Below are 14583 nucleotides of genomic sequence, written 5' to 3'. Positions count from 1 at the left end.
TATTGTTCACTGCAAGACACAAAAGTGTGAAAACTGAAAATGTTGCTTCTTTACTTCTCTGAATCGTATTGTTATGAATGACTCTGGTCAGACCTGATTCAGATACAGGCATGCATTTAAGAAGCCCTTAGCATCTAGTTAGCTTTCCTATATCAAATCATTTAACTCCTGGTGAAAGGTACGCCACGAATAACGATTTAGATTCGTTTCCAGGTTCGTTTCCAAGTAATACTATCACAGAATCTCTGCTTCCATTTCTAAGCCTTTATTATTACAACATGATTATTTAGCATCATCTCAATCAACAGAAAATCACACCATCTGTTATAACAACTACACAGATCATTAAAGGAGACAATTACATGAGTACAAAAAAAGTATCTTGCCCAAAGATAAGCTGGTCACAGGCAAGAAGCCCCTTCTAGAAAGAAGCTCCCAATCAGTTCAGTTTGTCATATTTATAGGGTTTCAGAACCATCTCCTAACAATAATCGTCTGTCCCATTTCAAAGACGCACATTCTTGGCTAACTAATTATCTTGTAACTTCAACACCAGACAAGGTTATCCATATTTGAAACATCTTCTTAAAATAGATAAACATTGTTAGTTCATTCTCTGCATTTTATCTTAACAAAGTCTATGAAAAATTCGTGATTATAGGTTTCTCGAACATATGAATAACTTTTGGCCCTACACCGGTATATTCACCCTTGAGTTGTATCTCCAACTTCTGTGGTTAGACTTCTTGTCACCTGGGTCTCAACACATTGTGTATAGATCTTCTACTCTACACACAGCCCTACAACTGTATTACTCCTCTGTTTCATGCCCCTCTCCAAAATTATTCTATTCTAGGCCTGTCACAGGTGGCTGAGGCCCAGGGAAGCTCTCTATAGGCTGCCACCACTCTGACACAAGTGTTTTCAGAAGGGCTCAGAGCACCCAACTGCCCCCTTCTGTTTACTTTTTCCCAGTAGGATTGATTTATAATGTGACCGAATGAGGCATGAGGACCCAGGCAGAATAATAAAGAATTTTATTGAGAAGGTTTATTAACAACTGATATTCAAAACTTTGTAAAGTAAAGAGACTTGTAAAGGTTGGTTAACAAACAAAACTATAACCCCCCCTAATGCATCTAACTAGACTGTTCTTAACTGTCTCCTGGCGACTGGCTTCCACCTCTCTCACCCCTTCTGGATGAGGGATCCCTCCGTCTGCAACAGCCTCTCCTCAGCTCTGCTCCCGCTGTGGTGAGGCCTTTTATACCTTCTCTCAGGCACCATCTCCCTACTTTCCTATTGGTATAATTTTCCCCTCGGAATCCCCTCTTACCCAATCACAGGGGCCAAAAGGAACCTGGGAAATGTAGGCTCTGCAGTCACTTTAGTGCAGGCTTCCCGAGAGCCACTAGGCCTCACTAGGCCCAGACTCATTACAAGGCCTCTAGACTCCCTTTGTGGCCTGTCTTGCTATGGGGCTGGGCTAGCCCGGTTTCTGCATACAAAGGCATCTTCTTTGAGTTTTTTGGTCAAATCCAGGAACTATTCTCCTATGGTTCCTGCTATATCCATGACAGTATGAATTAGGGTTGCCAGGTCCGTCAAGCCTCCCAGTGGGGAGACTAGGACGCTGGCCCCTACCTGGTCACTGCTCTTGATGTGGTGGCCACGTGCGTGCTTCCTCCCGGCGTGCGTGATGACGTCACTTCCGGGAGTGATGTCATCACGCAGGGTCAAAGGGTGCCCTGCGTGACAACTGCAGCTCGCTCTCTCGCCACCACCACACCCCTTGTCCCTGCCAGCACCAGCTGCACAGGGGCAGCTGTGGCTGCGGCATGAGAGCGGGAGGTGGGCGTCGCAGTGGCAGCAGTAAGAGTGGCCTGCTCTTGCCACCACTGCCAGCTCTCTCTCTGCTGCTGCCGCTGCCCACTCTCATGGCATGGGAGCGCGCCCCGCACCCAGGAGCATGCTGCGCCACCTGGGAAGGGGGCGCTCCAGGGGGCACGCCCCCCCCTGCCGGCCAGGTAAGTGTGCCCAGGGGCTGATCAGGGGACCCCCCACCCCGGGCGGGGGGATGGCAACCCTAGTATGAATGCGCCCTGAGTTTATTTTTATACTTTTCTTATACTTCCTCAGAGGTTTCTGTATTATTATATGTATATAGTAATTACTATACTATTTCTGTATTACTATATGTAGTGAGGAGAAATGTGGTGTAAGATGTGATAGTAAAAGATTTGGGTACCAATTCTGACATAGCCATGATCCTCAGCAGATGGCTTCAGGCGAGTTGTTCTCTTCCTGACATGCTGCATTACTAAAAGCATAATTCCATGTAGGTTGCCCTAAGGTCTTTGGAATAAAGGCATGGTGCTGATTTAATAAATATAAACACAATCATAAACTTTATGTCTGAGCATTAAGAGGTTTTGTTCTCTGCGTGGCTTAGAAAGATATTACATTTACAGGCAGAATCTTTTATTTCCCCATTGCCTAATTAGGCCCCATATAAATAGACCTTTTTTTCTTAACTGTAGTTCTTGGGCTTTAGATGTTCCAGTGGTGTTAATGACTATCAAAAAAAATGTCAGGCCCAAGCATCACAGCAATTAGGAACAAGTGTGTTTCCATGGCCACAGGGTCTGGCATGACCACATGCTGTAAGTGGTAAAAAAAAGGACGAGTGTTCTAAGGTCTCGTACACAAAAATCTTTTGCAGGGAAATAATTACTTTCCTATTGTTCAGAATCAATTAATCCTCTTTGGCAAGTATTCTTCCAGAACAGATGCTGAAGGACAGGCAGAGCGGAGGAGAAGGGAAGATTTGCTCTCCCAGAGTGGCAGCTGAAGAGGAAAGTGTTAGAATACAAGAACAAAAGAAGAGCCCTGCTAGATCAGACTGGCGGTCCATCTAGTCTAACAACTTGTTTTACACAGTTGCCATCCAGTTGTCCTGGATATCCAACACCCTCCCCTGATATTAGGGTCCCCAGGTCCCTATACCCACCCAGTGGGAGACCAGGGACTTACCTGGTGTTCCCTCTTGCATGCATGCTCCCAGACAGTTGTGACGATACCACTTCCGGGAAGTGATGTCATCACGCCAGTCATGGGCATGCTCCTGCAATTTGCACGGGGCTAATTCCTGCAGTCACCAGAGGGTTTGCCACCTCCCACCAATTGCCAACAATCAGCAGGCAAATCCCTGGGAGATTGCTCGCCACTGGCGAGCAAGTGGTGAGCCTCCCTGATATTGCCTCCTAGCACTGGGTTTCAGAGCTTTACTGCCTCTGAATATGAAGGTGTTTTTCAACCCGGCTGAGGTATTTGGAGGGCAGCCCTAGCTAGTTAGGTCTCTGTGGGCCAAGATTAGCTTTAAATTGTGGCTGTATGGTGTGGTTTTTTTAAAAAGATGTCTGCCTACACTCAATGGAAGTGGGGCATTTGCAGAAGGGTGAGGTAACTGCAAAACTCCTGGCAACTGAGAAGCCAGAATATATTTAAATATTATTTCTAAGCTGTTTTGGGGCACTGCCAGTGGTGTGCTTGTGTGAGAGAGAGAGGGAGGTAACAGTGAGATGAAATCTGGAACCAGGTAAGCTGTTTGATCAAATGAACAAATATTCCATTTTATCCTTGCACTAATCATGTGAGGTAGGCTGAGAAAGGAATATTGACCAAAGGCCACCCAATGACCCTTTTGGGGCAGTGTGAAGATTTGAACCTGGGTCCCCCAGTTCCTTGTCTGATAGCCGACCACCCACCCAGGCCTATTCGCTCAGCACTGTCATTATTCCCCTTTAGTTATCAAGATAAGCCTTCCCTATTTGCCCAGGACTTTAACATCAATTAATATTGATTCAGTTTGAGCTGTTTTATCTCTACACTGTTTGTGTGCAAACTGAGAACAAGGGGAGCTGCCACTTTCAGATGGGTAATAAAAAGGGCTAAGTTTATTTATTTACACTGATCTAAGGTGACCTGCAGTGCCCGCAGACCAACAACCTACTTGCAGTGCAGGCAATTAGTAGAATACAGAAGAGTCAGGCCTCGTCTTGTTTATACCTGGATTTACAGGTGAGGCCACCCTGACTCCAGGCCTTCAGCCTTCACATATGTACGGTTCAGAGTCCTCCTTGCCGAGCCTTCATGGTGCCACTTCCTGTCCCTCTAGCCACAAGCTCTATGGCTCAAGGATAATTAATGACACCATTCGAGGGCTTCCTGTCCCAGGTCTAGGAAGGCTCTAAAGCCCCAGACCTGGTCTAAGGGATAATTCTTCACCATCCAAATGATGTCCCAGGGTGCTTATGTTACTTCGCTTTGTATGGGTTCTATGGGGCTTAGAAAGCAAACTTTCACACAATTGTAAGTTAAGAAAAAAAATTTAAACCGTTTAACAATAAATACAACTATGTTTTTCCTTTAACTAAACTCATAAGCATAAGTGCAACCATACAGAAAATTTCAGCCCACAATGTAAACAAGGTAAACAGTTCAACTTGTTGGATCCCACCAAGTGAGAGAGTCGTTTTTCCCAGTCCTTCCAGTTCGAAGCAACTGTAGCCCAGGCTTCTGTCCTCTTCTTGGGGAATTACAGCCCTGCAAAATTAATACAATCCCAGTAATATCAACCAAACACAATTCTGCACAAACGCCACTTTTAGTCATATTGTTCACATACAACATTTCTGATTACCTTATTTAAGGTGATAAGAGCATATTAATTATTATTCAGCTCCCCAGCAACCAGCATCTTCCTCAGTTGCCTGGCTCTAGCTAATGACTCCGCCCTACTGGACTAAACCAGTTACCTCATAGTTACACTTACCTAGGCTGTACGTGTTGGTCTTGTTCTCTGAGCTACTCCAGGACTCAGATTCTGCTGTTCTACTGTGGACCACCCCGGCTACCAAACTGAAAATAAGCTATACTGCAGATCTGGCAATTTGATGCTCGCTGCTACCGCCACAGGAGGGGACCAGCTCACTGCTTGGTCAACCATCCCCAACTCCTGTCAGTGTTGCCGGTCCCAAATAGGGGTGGGGATTCCCCGGTCCCACCCTCCATCTCCCCACTCACCTGGCCAGCAGGGGGCAAAGGTCAGGGAATGGGCTTCCTGGGGCATGCTTCCAGTATGGAGCAATGACAGCTCATCCAGAAGCAATGTCATTGTGCAGGCTACAGGAGTGCTCTTGCACTTTGCGCCGGGCCAATTTGGGCCTCAAATGGGCTGGTTCTTTAAGAATCAAGCTAGCACGAAGCACAGGAGCACTCCCGCAGCCTGCACAATAACATCACTCCTTGAAGTGACACAGTATGGTGCTGCACTTGGAGCGTGTGTGCACACACAAGGAAATTCAAAAGGTAAGTGCCGGTTTCCTCCTCCCCCTGCTGGGAGGGTAAGGGAACCTGGCAACCTTATCTGTCAAAGAACGTAGTGACATGACTTGCGTCTCTCCTCTGCCCTCCTGTTGCAAAACACGCCCCACGCCCCTCATGTGGCAAGGTCAGGAGTGTTCTTTTATATGCTTTAGGCCAGACATTTCTAGAAGTTACTTAATATTTTTAAGGGCCTTGGAAGCTATGAAACAGAAAATGGCAGCTGGGTCAGTGGTGATAATTCGTATGGAAGGCCTGTTGGTCTGTCTTGCTGAGGACTGTGGGCCCTGGCCAGGGCTGGTGCCACCGTTGAGGCGGTGAGGCAGGGGCCACAGGGGCCACAGGGCTGGAGGGGGTGCTGGGGGCAGAGGCGCGTGCCGTGGCACCGCCAGCCAGCCCCGCACTGCCGCCGCTGCCACACACCCCCGGGTGGGCACAGCAGCTGCGGGCATGCAGAGCGTAGGCGACCTCCTTGCGCCGCCCCAGCCACCCACCGGCCAGTGGCCCCGGCGTCACTGCATGATGATGACATCATCATGCAGTCCGGGGGGGGCGCATGCACTGTGCGCACACGCGAGGATGGCCTCAGGTGCCAGTAATCCTGGCGCCAGGGCTGGCTCTGGCTGTAAGTGGCTCTCCAAGATCTCAGGCATAGAAAGGTGTTTTCCAGCACTTGAAATTCTTTGGCATGAAAGGCTTGCTTCTGTACCATGGCCCCTCCCCTTGTCCCATGTGAGAGCCTGAGAGGTTAAGGACACCTCACTCGACCTCTGTGGGCAGCCTTCTAAGCCTCAGCACCAGGGGACCCGAAACTCAGACCACAAGGTTTGGATCCTGTTAAGAACCCGGTCTATACAACTGATGGCTACTTCTAGTTTCTGTAAGACAAAATGTAAAAGAATGATAATTGCGGATATCCACATGACCAAAACAGAATGCTACCAGGATACCTCCAGTATCCCCCCACCCCTGCTATACTTGGTTATGAGCAGTCCAATGACAAAGCAAATGTAAAGGGCTGTTTCCAAACTCAATGGGAGTCACTGTATTTTTATGCTGCATTTTCACAATTGTCATGTCAAACCTCTGAGGGTAAATAACAGAAGAAGACAAATTCAGTTTAAAGTCAGCAGAAAATTTGCATTGCCTTGCAATATATGAACAGCCCCTGCACAGTTTTCCCTATGACTTTGACATCATTTGCATCTTGATTTCCATATCAAAGTTATATCAGAACAACAATTTCAGGATAGTGCAAACTGGGATCACAAATCCTATAATTGTTTGTTTGTTTGTTTGTTTGTTTGTTTGTTTGTTTGTTTGTTTGTTTGTTTGTTTGTTTGTTTGTTTGTTTGTTTGTTTGTTTGTTTGTTTGTTTGTTTGTTTGTTTGTACTCACTAAAGCTATCTGAATGATGCCAGGAAACCATTTTCAGGGAATTATGGTGAAAAGTGCCATAAAGTCATAGCTGATTTATTGTGACTCCTGCACAATAAGGCAAGAGACTAACAGAGGTTTGCCATTGCCAACATTCAGCTGTGACTTGACAGCACTTTCCTCCACCACCAAGTCTCTGGTATAGATATGTCCTTGAAGCACACTGTAAGATAAGGAATTTGATTACTATGCGTGGTTTGGTTATATTTTGAGTGGGATCCCTTTGAAGTTGTTTAATAGCAACTGGCAGAAATCCTGGGCATTTGTTTTAAAGACAGTAAACTTCTTGAAGGACACCCCCTCCTTCTCCTTGAAGAAGTTAATGAGAAATAGCAGCATCACTTTTTTTTTTCTCCATGGAAATCCCTTTGTTTTAATTTCCATCAAATTCTTGCTGAACTTTCAAAATTAGACTTCTTGAGTCACAGATTTGTGCACTTTTGCTGTAAAGGAGTGTCCTTGATAATGAACCAGCAAGATCAGACCTTGGGATCAGCCTTTCCTACCAGTGCTGGAAAAGGGCATTGTGACTTTCTCCATGGTGCTAGCCAACGCAATGCCTGCACTTCCCGTGTGATGGTACAGTGTGAAGGACTGTTTCCCCAACGCGTCTAGTTTTAGCTATGCGCCCTGTCCCTGGCGGTCCAAGGTGTCCTCATTAATGGTTGTTCCAAATTTAGCTGTTGCTGGGAGCATGTGCCCCAAGTATAATCAAAGTCCTGGTATCCATAGCAATGACACAGAACATCTGGAAGGTGCAGGACTTGCCAAACATCCTAATAAGGTAAAAGTGGAAAGAATATACAGCAAGGTTCAATGCATTCATTCACTCTTGCTCACTATGACAGAATAAAATTGGTTTTTAATATCTTTCCCCCCTTGGAAATGCAATACAAAGCAGGTACCTAAACATAGATCTCTCTCTCTCTCTCTCTCTCTCTCTCTCTCTCTCTCTCTCTCTCTCTCTCTCTCTCTCTCCCCCTCCCCTTTTTATTTGCTGCAAGTTTTATAGTGATAAGAGACTTGCTGACACTTTACATTGGTAATCCATTTGTCCTCATTTTAATTTCATTCTGCAGGAGCATCAGCATTCGTATACGGCATATTACGTCCTCAGAAAACTGCCTTATGGGTAAGTGCTACAATGCGTGTCTTCCATTAAAACAGAAACATTTAGGGGTAATAGGGCAGGACAGATTGCTTGAATGGAATGAACCTCTCCAAAGCGTCTTGATAGTCTTTCACTCTATCCACCTGGCATAGTGTCAAACTGACAAGAGCCTGGATAATGAAATAAAGGGCTTCCCTGGAGAAGGACACGTTCCCAATTGGCCTTTAACAGCCTGGTCTTACGGATGGCAGTGGCAAAGGATTGTTGCTGTACCAGCACTTGCATTGATTCCAACTAACAGGCATTCCAGTCTTAATCGGGGTGTTTAGTTTTGTTTAGTCTGTGGGTCTCAGCACTTTTTCTTTTTTTTAAGGAAAACCTCACATTGTAGCATAGTACATGGGTGCAGTGGGGGATTCTTCGTTCTCTTGGCATGCACAGGTTTGGGCTTCCATGCTGCATTGTTCACTGGCCCCATCCTCCCATGCTTCCTTTCTGCTCCACATCTCCTGAAGTGCAGCTGAGACCTCTTGCACAAAAACTCAACTGTGAGACTGCACTTATGCAAGCAAGCAAATGAACGAAATGTTCAATGGCAGCATCTCTCTGAGTACTAGATACCCTTATACGCATTTGCCAGCATGAGGCTGGCATTAGATGAATTCGGCTATGCTCTAGTGTCAACAAACAGTTTTAAACTAGAAAAAAGCAAGAGTCCAGTAGCAGCTATAAGACTAACAAAATTTGCGGTAGGATATGATCTTTCACGAGTCACAGCTCACTTCTTTGGCATCTGAAGAAGTTGAGCAGTGACTTACGAAAGATCATATCCTATCACAAATTTTGTTTGTCTTATAGGTGCTACTGAACTTTTGCTCTTTTCTGCTGCTACAGGCAGACTAACGTGCCTACCCATCTTGATCAGTCTTAAACTAGCGGCATCAAGAGCTAATTGCCTCATGTGCTGATAGACTCTCCACAGTGCCATACGTTTGTCTTGTCATAGATTGACATACATAGAAGTCAGCATGGACTGTCTTTTCCCCATGGCTGTCACTAGCTGATTAAAATACAGGGGGCAAGTTACAAACTAAAGTAAAAATATTCCAAATAAATATTTATTACAAGTTAAAAACGTAGGGCCTAAATTACAGGCTACATGCATAAGTTAAAAGAAACTAAAACATTCTCCAGGTACAGATGATGCTACAGTCCAATGACTGACATAAAGACAGACCAGACGCGTTTCAACCCTCAGGCCTTCCTCAGTGGTCAGTTACACAATAGTTATGTTAAACAAACACCCACACATTTAGAAACCAATATAAAAATGCTCCTGATGCTCTTGTCTCTTGTATGGTGTGGTATAATTCAAATTGTTGCAGCAGGCTGTAGACTGCACTCACACAATGATCTTCATTTGATATAGTATTCTGAGGCTTGGTTTCCAATGTCTTTGGGTGTGTTTCATCTGTCTGCAGTTATAGTGAAGTGGCCTTCTCTCTTTCCCATCCTGGTCTAAGGACTAGTTTGCATAGTCAGTAAAATCATGGGATAAAGCTGGTCCTGAACTGAGACGTTTCAGGTTGCAGAAAAGAGAATGCTTCAATGCTGAGGGGGAAATAAACCCCTCTTGAACATTGGGAGTCGGGAAGACAGAGAGAGAACAGACTTTGAGAAGCTAATAATTCAGATACAGATAATTTTTTCCATATTTAGAGATGTCCAGTTTGGAACTTACTATTTCTCATTCACTGTTGCTTGTTCACAAAAACCTGGAATGCAACTGTGGCTTTTATTTCTAGGACTGGGTCGCTTGGGCTGTCCCCTCCCAGGTGCTTTGCAAAGACATATGAAATAACTGCTGTATTTCACGATAAGCCGTTGAATATATTATATATGTTATAACAGCACCAAATAGATGTCCGTCACACAGCCCTGCTGCTCTAACATACTCTACTGTTTGTGCTTCTATCTGCAAACATGGCTTATAGCATTGCAGAGAGCTTTCCCATCATTTGCGTGGAACCGTAAAGTTGAGGGGGGGGGGGTTCAGCCTTACTCGGAAGAATACTTTTTATTATTCTTACTTGGCAAAGGGATAACCTATTATTGCTCCTGTTTGCAGCAGCAGATGGTCAAATCAGAGACTTATTAGCCGAGCCGAAAAGAAAGCCTGCAGGCACCTGTGTCCATCTTCCCCCTTGCTTGTCTTTTAAATGTACTTCCTGCTGCACAAGTGTGCCATCTAGTGGATACTAAATTGTTTTTTGTAACTTGGGCAGCTGTCCAATCAACCCCCTACAAAATAATTCCCAGAAATAGGCAATATGACATCTTTCCTGTGGCTAGATTCCAGCTAGGCTTTGATTCACACTAACTTCTTCTTCCAGCAAAAAAAAATGAGAAGAGCCTGGAGTAACTCAAAACCTTGACTACTGATGATCGTCTTCACAATTTCTTCATAACAGTATTGAGAAGGTGTCCGCTGCTGATTATCTTTAGTTTGACCAAGTGTTACTGTGTTCTTTTATTATCCCTATAAACGTTCTAGGGCAATGTTCAAGAAGTCCAGGCTCTTTCTCAATATCCATGTAGCCGTGGGTAAGCCGCCCAAAGATTGATTGGCAAGCCACGTAACAACTATACAACAAGCAGACAAGGTGAAAGAACCAACTGAAGGCAGGACAGAAATCTGTTGACAAAAAAAAAGACTGCTGACTTCATTATATGTATTCCCAAAATGCAAACTCTTGGCAATCTGTGTGCCAGATGAAGAAGCTTGAGGCCACATTTTGCATAATTTAGAAATGCTACCAACACCACAATTTACTGTTTTAACAAGTGTAACCTTTACAATGGAGTCAAGAGACCACATTTAGTCCTGCTTTATGAATGAAAAGTACACATTGAAGCCTACCAAGTTTTTCCCTGAGCGCAAAACTCCTTCGATTTCATTGCTGAAACAGCTGGAGGGATGTGGTTAGATAGAGAACCACTATCATGGCATTATTAAATGAGGAATCCATAACATATCCATAAGGGAGTAACAACAGCTATATGTTGTTGTCTAATAACAACCTGGACCTTAATGTAATTGTGAATGACAGAGAAAAAGCGATTTACCCGACGGAAGCTGGGTTCAGGTAGCCGGCTCAAGGTTGCCTCAGCCTTCCATCCTTCCGAGGTCGGTAAATTGAGTACCCAGTTTCCTAGGGGTAAAGTGTAGATAACTGGGGAAGGCAATGGCTAACCACCCTGTAAAAAGTCTTGCCAAGAAAACATCGTGGTGTGACGTCCCCCCATGGGTCAGTAATGACTCGGTGCTTGCACAGGGGACTACATTTACCTTTACCTTACTGAATTCCCTATGAAAGTGAAGGATTTGCCAGCAAGAAACAATGGCCCCCAGACTTACATGGGCAGCCAGATTGTAGCCTGTGGGGCACAAGGCATGGCAGCTGCCATGTTCTGGCCTTCCCTGCTGGGAAGCCTGCACTCAAAAATTCAAACTTCCCTGGCCAGCCAATCAGAGCTGGCCAGGCAGGCTGCATGAGGAGCAGGGCCAGGTGCCGTAGCAACTGCTGACCCCACTCCCTTCACTGTGCGCTTCACTGCCAACCCCCCCCCCCTCCACGCCCTCCCTATTTGGCTTGTTCTGTCTAGGGGTTATTTGCATGCACGGGATATTAGGGGGATCACTCTGTATACTTTCTTTTCCTTGTCACAACTTTGGGTTGACAGTTTGGGCATTAGGATCAGATCTTTTGGGAGGGAGATGGGGCCTGCAAGCCCAGTCTTCCTAGTAAGGGGATTCCCATAAGGAATCTCGGGAGTGAGTCATGGTGGCGCATGCCCAGCTCGGGGGCTGCCGGGGCAAACTCACTCCCAGGTGGCAGGGGATTCACATAGGGGTGAACGCCTGTTTGGCATCCAATTGGCTGCCACTCTATGGTTTCCCTCCCTCAGCTGCAGTCTGAGAGGGTGTGGGGGTTCATTGGCTGGCAGGTGGGTCAGCTGATGCTTGGGACCCGACCCCTATGCATCACCAATGCTCCTTAAGCTGTAATTTAATGAAGCAGTGACCTCTTTTACTCCAGCCAGTTGAGTCTGTGTGTTCTGTCACTGTGCTCTCTCCCCCTTCCTCTGCCCATCAGCACTGGGCTGCAGTTTGAGTTTCTTGTCCTGTTTATACATCATAAATTAAAAAAAAGAGGCTCTACAAATATTGGGAGAGCATTATGTGAAGCAGTATACAGAGTCAAGCAGGGTGTGACCAGACAAAACAGTAAAGTGAGGGTAACACACAGTTCCATCTTAAAGCTGAATTATACCACTTTCACAGACAGCAGGTCGCAGTAATGGCCATGGTCTAGACACCAACTCTATGCTTATATCAGAGTTGGTGTGCACCCAATGAAACTTTAGTTGCCAGACACAGCATCTGTGTCTTGAAACAACAAGGCCTAGCACACAGCTCAGGGAGACGTTATGGTGTTAGCTTTGATAGTTTGCAACAACAGCAACAGAAAACCCTAGTAGCAATGACGTCTGTGCTAAAATTTAAAAAGTCTATTAAATTAACCTCAAATAAAACTGTTAATCATGAATTTGCACCTTGCCGCCTTGTTCCTGTAGCACAGATTCACACTGAATTTTTTTTTTAAAAAAAATATGGCTTCACAGTGGAGGGGGAAAGGAAGGGTGGTGAGGAAGAAGGACAGTCATGGCCAACAGTGCAGAAGATGTCCCTTCTTCAATGAAGCACAAGCATTTGCATGAAAAAACACGAAGTGAAAAAGGGTGTGGTTCTAGTGACGTCACTAAATATGCTCCAGGTTCCTGACTCAGCAGGTCGCGCTCAAAGCAGTCCATCTGGTGGAGCTTACTGCAGTTAACAGAAAGTTGCATTCTTGCACTTTTCCCAGCGTTATATTGGCTGCTGAGCTTCTGGTATGGCTCATGTGACACCAGCACTTAAATTTGGACCGATGGAACAGCAGCCTGCTAGGTCTGAGGTTTAAGAGCTGCTCTTTGCAGCCAACTGTACCTTTGAAGCTAATTCCCAGGAAAACATGCTAGTAATAGATCACAGCTCAGCAGTGCCACACACGGCACGCACACATGTGGGAGCTAACTATTGGCCTGAAGAAGATCGATGTTTTGTGCTCAGTAGATTGGATGGTTTTTGTGTTCCATCAGAAACTGCCATTAGAGAGGTAGTGGGTAAATTCACCTGCTTGGGTGGGATTCTCAAATCAGACATTGTGGAGGAAGTTCAGCTTGTTTGTGTGAGCACCTTTTTATCCTGCCCTTCCTCCAAGAAGCTCATGGCTGTGTGTGTCATTCTCCTCTCTTCAATTTTATCACCACAACAGCTCTGTGAGGTAGGCTAGGTTGACCAGTGCAAAGTTAACAGAGAGAACTCCATGACAGAATGGGAATTAAAAACGGGGTCTCCCACCTCCCAGTTGGCCATCCTAACCACTATATCATGCTGATAGTTTCAGGTAGGTAGCTGTCTTGGTCTGTAGTAGAAGAGCAAGATCTGAGTCCAATAGCACCTTAAAGACCAACAAGTTCTCTAGGATATAAGCTCCCTTCAGGAGCTTGATTCTCAAAAGCTTGTTATACTCTGAAAATCTTGTTGGTCTTTAAGATGCTACTGGACTCAGATCTTGCTCTGCTATACCATGCAGAGTCTCTAAATTCATGTAACATCCCCCCTAAACCTGGGGATTGCCTGTAATCCAATGCCAGCAGTAATGGCATGCGAGTCCATTGGGTTGAGGTTGGCAGCAGTCACTCTCAGCAAGTTGACTCCTTACTCCCTAGGTAGGTGCCATGTGGCCTACGAAGCCTGTACAAAATTAAGTGCAAGTTAGGGGCACCGTCCCATTAAGTGTTTCATTTTATCATTTAGATCCTTCTTGAGCTCCTTGCCTTCCCCTTTGGAGGAATCAGACGCAGCTCTAGCAGCTGAGTCAGGAACTGATTTAGAGAGGTTGCCAGAGGGCTGTGAGGTCTGCCATCATTTATAGGAAGCAGAATCTTATATCTGCCTGAAGAACATTTCTGGGACATAGAAGATGCCTGTTCTGCAAAACTTGTTGGTGTCATCAATGACTTCAGGTTGTCTGCTCTGGATTACAGTCGCTCCCCAGTCTTCAGTAGCCCATTTTTAGCATTTTTATTGCAAGGAGTAGAAGCTGTGAACATAGTAGAGTCTCCCCAAGCTGACTCCTGCTGTGATTAGTATTTTACAAGTCTGTACATGCTGTAGAAAACTAGGCGGCATACCCTTGACCAATACACAGGGAAAGGAACAACCGAATTCCAGTTTGATTCTGGATGAACTTGCATTGGAGCCTAAAGGTCTCGGATGCAACCACTCCATTGTTGATTCTTGAAACCTCTCAGTCTTCAACAAGAGACTTAAAAGAAGTTTTTGATGTGAATGAAATCCTGACTGCGGTTGGAGCCATCAGTAAATTCTGATGACCGAAAGGATTTATATCTGTGAAATGAGACTTTCCTCACCTCTCCTGTACTGCTTGCAGCCTGAAATGTTCCACCACGGGGACAGAGGACCCTGAAGAGCAGCCCGTTGGGGTTCTGCAAGCGAAAGGGGGAATCTCTGAAAATCCATT

The 14583-nt window shown here is 45.4% G+C and overlaps 1 protein-coding gene across 2 annotated transcripts in view; it reads left to right on the top strand.

Moving 5' to 3' along the window:
• Positions 1-14583, top strand: part of DPP6 (dipeptidyl peptidase like 6) — a 496940-nt gene that overhangs the window by 346099 nt on the left and 136258 nt on the right. For both annotated transcript variants that reach the window (XM_054991455.1, XM_054991456.1), the window contains exon 6: positions 7902-7954. In XM_054991455.1, coding sequence (XP_054847430.1) covers positions 7902-7954 — 53 coding nt within the window. The remainder of the gene's footprint in view (positions 1-7901; positions 7955-14583) is intronic.

Source organism: Eublepharis macularius, chromosome 11 (assembly GCF_028583425.1).
Source record: "Eublepharis macularius isolate TG4126 chromosome 11, MPM_Emac_v1.0, whole genome shotgun sequence".
Classification (NCBI taxonomy): Eukaryota; Metazoa; Chordata; class Lepidosauria; order Squamata; family Eublepharidae; genus Eublepharis; species Eublepharis macularius.
This window is presented reverse-complemented; position numbering and strand designations above follow the sequence as displayed.